The following is a 7,247-nucleotide window of genomic DNA, read 5'->3' as shown; positions in this document are numbered from 1 at the left end:
ATTGTTTCATTTCAAAGTGAAAATCTGCAGGCTTTGGGAAACGATATTCAAAAATTTATATAATCTCCATATGCCGCTCAATGGAGGATCCTCATAATTTACAGAGGCAGATAAGGCTAGAGGGTGTAATAAAAAATCCGAAGCCCTCCCCTCCCCCTCGCCGCCTCCCCGGAATTGCACCTTGGGCAGCGGAGCAGAATCCGGAATGTGAACTTCTCCCGACATATGTTTCCCGCAGATAAGTAAACAATCTGGACGTGAAATGAAAATGGTAATTAATGCAGTAATGCTGTTACACCTCGAGTGTGCAAATCCCATTGACTCGCCGCTCCACGGGGGGTGACGGGCGAACGGGGACCGGTGGCGAGCGCCCGGCCGCCGGCTCCCTCCCTCCTCCCTCCCTCCTCCAAGCGTCCTCGGGGCGGGGCCTCAGTCGAGCCTGAGGGGACTTGGCCGGGCCAAGAGAAGTGGGGAGCCGCCCAGCAGTACTTCGGACGCTGGGCTCCCTACCCTCCTCTGGCCTGGCGAGTGCAGCGCGCTCGCTCCTCCACAGGGCTCAGCTCCCACCATTCTCCCGCTCCCCCTCGTTTTGGTCGCCGAACTCGCACTGGCAGGGCCACTGGGGCTCGGAGATGGGGCTTGGCCCCGGGACATCCGGAGCTCCCAAGCAAGCAGCGCCTCCACCTGGGTGCCGCGCACGAGTCGCTCCGCGCCCGGCCGTTGGGTCTGGCCCTCAGTGTCCGGCTTGCTCTCGGTCAAGTGACGCCAGGCAGGTAGTCGGAGTTTTTCTGAAGTCGCTTCCTAGCAGGGATCTCGTGTGGATTGCTTCTCTTCCGATCCCAAGAGTGGGAAAAGTTTGCAAATTGTCGCTGGCCGCCAGAGTAGCGCAACTCCTCCACTTCGTAGCACGGAGAAAACTTGCGGACTCCTCTCGGTCTCTGGCTGGTCTGGGAACCGCTTCCCTTCCCTATTCCCGCGAGTTAACACCTCGGACTTTTGCAGGGCTGAAGGAGGATGCCCAGCGCAAGGATTGGAGCAAAGCGGGCCAAGAATCTGGACAAAGCGACCAGAGCGTTCCGGGCCAGCGGTCCGTCCGGCTTTCTTAGAGCACAATTCCCTCACCTCAGCCCCAGGGGCTAGGAGCTGGTTCGCGGATGGCCTCTCCGCCGAGACGCAGGACCGGGGATAGTGGAGGGCCTGGCAAGACTCCCTCTTTTCTGCCTTAAGTCCCCTTCCCAGTGACACCGCGGACGCTCCCAAGCCACAGCCTTAGGACAAGCACAAAGCCGTGGTTAGGGTGAGGCAACATCTACTCTTGGGTTCCCTGTCGCTGCCCCAGAATTTATAGCGCCCCTCATCTTCCCCCAGGTTCATTATTTTCTTAATTACTCTGCGTCCGTCCAGCGCCAGTGCTTCTGGTTTCAGGCCAGGGCCCAACCCCGCAGAGCCAGAAAAGACACTGGCTCAAGTAGCAACCTCCTCGCTCTCGCTGGATCTGCGAGTGTCAGAGTCTAGGGCAAAGTCAGAGACCAGGAGGCCGCGCCCCTCCGCGGAGGCAGGAAACCCTCGCTCAGCATCTTCTGTACCAAAATCTCTTTTTTCTTTCTCATACTCATACGCACAATCAACTCAGCAAATAAAGAGATGAGAGTTCTTAACATGAATCTTTGTGAATTACATGATACTCAAATTCAAATGATTTGAAATTCATTGTCCGCTGGAACAATGGTGACAAGGACTGAGATAGGGAGCAGACCAAGGAAACTAGAGTCCTCGAGGGCAGCCCTGGAGCCACTGCTCGCCAAGTTTTTCAGGGCCCTGGCAGTTTCGGATCTCTCCAGGGAGACTGGAGGTGCGGGGATGCTTCCCTAGCTGGTAGGAAGTAATTAATGAAAGTTTCCTTGACCTATCCCCCAGCTTCGGTTCAGGGGAGATTCCTGGAGGTGCTCTAGCACCCGTTTTAAAATGCAAATGGAGGGGTCTGGGATGTCAGTCACTCACACTTGAGTGTGATTTACTCTAAGCATCTAGCCTTCCCCACCTCTAAAATTAATGGTCCTGAGGAAATTGACACTTTAATGGGAAAAATCGGAAATTGGAAGGGAATCAAAGGTTTTTGGAATCTGACCCAAAGCTGAGAGGTACTTAATTTAAGGCTGCGGAAGTCCTCCGTGGGACCAGGAGTGGAACCGGGCCAATTCTGCATCCCCCAGAGGATGTGGCCAATGAGCCCACAAGCCAGAGGGTCATTGTCCTCAATGTTTAAGAAAGCAAGTCTAGCTAAAACCCAAACAACTCCGCCCCTGACCGCCCGGAACCACTCGCTGCCACCTTGACCGTGGTGCTGGTCAGTCAAGTCTGGCAGTTCTAGGAAACACCTAGCGGAAGAGCAGGCAGGGAGGAGGGACATGATTTGAATCTTTTTTGGGGGAGTCTTCTGAAAGAAATCGTACCCGCAGAAGAGAGATACAAGTCTTCCCTGGCATTCTTGCACGAAGTAGGCCGGGGCTGCGGACTGAAGAACCCTGCGACTCCCCCGCTGCTCCACCCTGGAGGAACGCAGATGGGTCGGCCTGATGGGCTCCTGCAGGGTCCCGAGCATCCCCCGCACCGCCCGAGGTCGGGTTCCGCGGGTGATGCCAAGAGTAGATCAGGGCAACTCTTGACTGCTCTCGGCTGCGCTGCGCTCGCTCGCGAGAAGCGGCTCTCGACTCCGGGCGGGCGGGGCGCTCCTCTCCTTACAGGTTTGCTTTAATGATTTTTTTGAAAGAAAGAGACAGTTGTGAGCAAACAGGTTTGACAGGGGCCGCTTCCCACCCCTACCTCCTCCACCCCTAGGGAATTTCTTTTTCTCTGCGCTTGACTTCAAAGTCAGTAATCTGCCCCTGTCAGTGGCGTGACGGGGAGGATTTGGACTGTTTGTTAGGGCGAGTCTCGGCCGCGCGCGGCGGCGGAGGCTCTGCAGCCCGCGGGGACAGGGAGACGAGGCAGCGGCAGGTCCCAGTGGCGGCCGTGCCTGGGGACTAGTCTAAAGAGGGCAGGTAGCTGGAGAAAGCCGTCTGAGGAGGAAGAAGACGGCGTGTGATGGAAAGAAACGTCCTGAGCCAGGTCTACAGCTTCAGTTCTCGGGACCCGCTCTGGGCTGCTGCTCACTGCGGCCCGGAAAAAGGCTCAGTCCTGCGGCCGCGGCTCACGAGCGCCTCCCGGTTACAGCACACCCCGATTTCCTGGAGTTGTCCTCGGGAATCGCCAGGGGCCGGCACAATCTGGGACCCTGAGTACAGTTTCCAGTTTCTGCCATAGCCCGAGGCCTTCCTCGCTTAGGCCTGCCTGGTGCCCAGTCCAAGCCTAACTCGGCTTCAGATTCTGCTGAGCGCCCTGGCGGAACCTTGCGCGAGGCGTTTCTCCTCAGGCTAGGGTGCTGTGTGCGCCCAGGGCTCCTGTGCGCCGGGCTCGGCGGGGAGACACCCCTGTAAGCTTCATCTTAGTAGATGTTAAGGGACACTGAGCTATGAGAAAGATCAGAGTGGCTGACAGGACTGTCAGTTGGGGTTATATCAGACAGCGAAACCAAGGCTCCTCCGCCCCAGGCCTCCCGGGCTTCCCAGGGGGCGGGAGGAGGGGCCTTCCCTACGCTCTGGGAGCCCCTAGACCGGACGGCCACCAGAGGCAAGTCACTTCCTAATTGTCTAGATTTGTAAGAGGTTTTTGTGATGCTAAGTAAGCGTGGCGCAGCCCGCTCGGCCTCCCCCTACACCTCCCCTAGTCCGTCTTTGTTTACCTTCGCCTGATCGCTCATTTATTTATCTATTATTTATAGGCGTCCCGTCCTATTCAGCTCCCGTGTATGTTAATTGTGTTATACCATTTAATTCTAACATCGGTCTCAAAAGAGCTCTTAATGAGAAAAGCATATACAACACGGATCACTTTGCTATTCAGCTCAGCCAGATGGACAACTGCTAACTTTTCTTTCTTTTTTTTTAATAATGAAAATCCCCCTTTGACAAAGGGGTTCGGATGAATAGGCTCCAAATTGCACCTCAAACATTCCTAATTGTTTTGAGGACAATATGGTAATCCGCGGGTTTTGGCTACGGTGTCTGTTAACAACGTTTCCCGTGCACCTCAAGCCACCGACTCCTTTGGAAACGGCCGAGGCAAGCGCACAAATCCCTCAACAGCAGCAGAAAGCAGACAAGCCCCTGGGCTGCCGCCCCCCCACCCGCCCGCCTGGGCACCATATCAAAGCAAGTGGAAGAAGCACGAGATCTCCGGGAAAACATGCGTGAGCGCGACTTTCAAGGGGAAGCTGGGGTTGGGGGATGTGGACGCGATGAGCACCCTTTGATTTTGAGAACAAGTTCCAAAGAGTTGTGTTGGATGGCATCACAAGGTCCCCTCTCCCCACAAGAAACAGCAATCTTCAAGCAACACCCGCCCCAGCGGGGAAAAGAAAAGGGCTTTTCTTGTTTGTCACATACCAGGGGCTACCGGTTTTTTATTTTTATGATACTTTTTAACTCCTTGCCCGAGACGTGACTCTATAGTCTTCCTCCCACCTTTGCTCCCACAGGATCTTAGTAAAAAGTATCCTGCAGACTTGGGTGTCACAGGACACATTTTTCTGGTGTTTCCGAGATTTTTTTATTTAGGATGGCTGCAGCGTTCCCACACACCTGAAAAAATAGGTTCCATTGATCTCCCCTTTGCACTTAAGGTAAACACCCTCAGCAAGTCGTGGTGCTAGACGCGCAACTGGTTCTCCATGCTCTCTCCAGTCCTTTGGAGTTTTATTTTAATTAAGAAAATACACCCTAATCTCACAGGTCTCTGTCGTCTTTGTCTTATTGGCTTCTCGAAAGTAGTCAGACCATTTTGTAAGGAACATGTGGAAGGGGTGATGCCCCGGGAACTGATATCTTTGTTCAGCCTCAAAAGGCAAAAAGTGGGTGCGAAGGGCGCAGTCGGGAAAGATCCCAGACTCGAAGCCCCTCTGCCCCTGGCCCACAGGCCACCATAGCGGGTCCATGTGGGCCAGCTGCCAATCTCCACAGCTAGAGCGGCTCTATGCACTCTCAGCCTCCCCACGATCCCACTCTCCGACTCCGCCAACCTGACCTCCTGACTTCAGATTTCACGCACATCAAAGGTTACTTTTTTGAGATGACAGATTGTCTTTATTCAAAACGTCTTTGTTCAACAAATGAACAACAGAGTAAGGAGGTAAAATCCTTCCAAGTACATTTCCAAGACATCGTCAAAACATTTATGACCATTTAGGATGTTTTTATTCTTTTAACTTTTTTTTGTTGTTGTTCTTGTTCACTTTCTATTCCTGACTTCATAACCCGACATTCTGTCTAAAAGTAAACTTAGGTCTCTAGGAGCACTGCTTTACACAAAGTAAATGACCATGTGGGTCCTTTTAGGTTTCCCTTTAAAGAAGCAAACACTATCATAGCATGGTTTCAAATAGAAATGTTTCCCTTTCTGTAGTTTTAAAATTTTAAGCCTTACCCCCACACATGAAGAGCAAATGGCGCCTAGTTGTGTCTGATAGCAAAACACAGAGACACAGCTAACTCTTTTCTTCGTGGTGCAAAAGAAAAAAAAAATATATATATATGTGCATATTCTAGGTATAATACCAGGATCTGAAATTCGGAGTCCAAAGCCAATCCGAGGAGAGAAAGCAAAACTGCCTACTTTTTTTTTTTTTTTGTCCAAAGGGGGTACAGTCGAAGATTTGTTTTGGGACAGTCGGGGTAAGGACAGCTGTGTAGCTGTCATAACGTTTGCAAGTTTCTGGCACCTGTCTGTGCCCTGGGTCCGGGATGGCACCCCTGCCTTCTCCCCTGGAAGAGAGAGGCAGAGTCTGGGGCGGTGGCAGGGCTGACCCCGAGGCGTCTGCGGGCACCAGCTAGGCGCAATGGACAGGGTGCAGACCCCGCTTCCAGGCCTCCCTTCAAGTCAGGCAGGCGGGCCGGAGGTTACATGGCCGTTGCGTGGGCTGACGAGTAAGGGTCTATGCCAGTCTTGGTCATACCAGGGAAGAGAATGTAGGCGACCGGGGGCTGCAAGGTGGAGGCAGACCAGGCCGTACAGTTACAGGGCACCACGAAGCCGGGGTTGGTGGGGGACGGGTGCGTGTGCGTGTGCTGACTGGGGCAGCTGAGGCTGCCGAAGGCGCCGTTCTGGTAGCCCAGGGTGGAGGCGTAGGGCAGCGCGCCGGTGGCCAAGGTGTGGGGCACTTCACCCATCTTCTGAATGGCGCTTGAGCTAAACTGCGCAGGGTCCATCAGGGAGTAGGGTGCCGAGGCGGGCGGCAAGAAGGCCCGGGCTTTCTCGGGCGCGCTCAGGAGGCCGTCGGAGGCCCCCACGGGCAGCCCCGCCGCCTTGAGCGGGTCCGTGTCGCCCAGGTAGGGCAGGGGGAAGACATACCTGTCCTTCTTGAGTAGGTTCTTGGGCTTGCGCCTCGGCCGGTACTTGTAGTCTGGGTGCTCCTTCATGTGCTGGGCGCGCAGCCGTTTGGCCTCGTCTATGTACGGCCGTTTCTCTGCCTCGGACAGAAGCTTCCATTCCGCGCCTAAGCGTTTACTGATCTCCGAGTTGTGCATCTTGGGGTTTTCCTGGGCCATCTTGCGCCGCTGGCCCCGGGACCATACCATGAAGGCGTTCATGGGCCGCTTGATGTGGTCTGAGGGTTTGGACATGGTCCAGGCGGCTGGGTGGATGGGGAGTCGGGGTGCGGGGGATCCGCGGGCGAGCCTGGGCGCTGTTGGCCTTCTGTCTATCCGTCCTGAGCCGAGATTCTGCGCTCCTGTGGCCTTGGCGCCGCTGGTGGGAAGCCAGGGAGAAGAGCTGACTTCGCAAAGTTTAACTGATCATGCCAGTCCAGGCACCCAGGCAACCCCCGGGGGGCGAGTGGGAGCGGGTAGGGCGGGAGAGGAGAGGGCGGCAGGCAGGCTGGCTGTGGGTAGCAGAGGTTGGGGCCCAAGGACCGGAGTCTCGGATATTAAACAGTCAGGTAATTTGCTGGCGAGGGCAGGAAGCTGCTCCTTCTCCCCCTCTCCACCTTTGCCTTTTCTCCTTGCTTCTCTCCTCCAGCGTTTCCGGCCGTGGCTCCCCCCTTCCAGTGGCTTTCCAGGAGCTGCCTTGCCCAGCACTGCACCTGGCTGAGACTGCGGGGAGGCTGGAGAACCAGAGCCAAGAGCGGCGAAGTTCAAAGGCGAGGTGGGCCCAGA

General features: G+C 55.2%; 1 protein-coding gene across 1 annotated transcript; it reads right to left on the bottom strand.

Annotated features, from left to right (window-relative positions):
• Positions 1-5,993: 5,993 nt before the first annotated feature.
• On the bottom strand, positions 5,994-6,716 carry SOX14 (SRY-box transcription factor 14). Its single transcript, XM_007937202.2, has one exon. The coding sequence runs from the start codon at positions 6,714-6,716 to the stop codon at positions 5,994-5,996; it is 723 nt and encodes a 240-aa protein (XP_007935393.1).
• Positions 6,717-7,247: the final 531 nt, after the last annotated feature.

This window comes from Orycteropus afer, unplaced genomic scaffold (genome assembly GCF_000298275.1).
Source record: "Orycteropus afer afer isolate SDZICR_OR568_19922 unplaced genomic scaffold, OryAfe1.0 scaffold00003, whole genome shotgun sequence".
Classification (NCBI taxonomy): Eukaryota; Metazoa; Chordata; class Mammalia; order Tubulidentata; family Orycteropodidae; genus Orycteropus; species Orycteropus afer.
This window is presented reverse-complemented; position numbering and strand designations above follow the sequence as displayed.

Coding starts and splice junctions, on each gene's coding strand:
- SOX14 (XM_007937202.2), bottom strand. CDS start 6,716: ATGTCCAAACCCTCAGACCACATCAAGCGGCCCATGAACGCCTTCATG.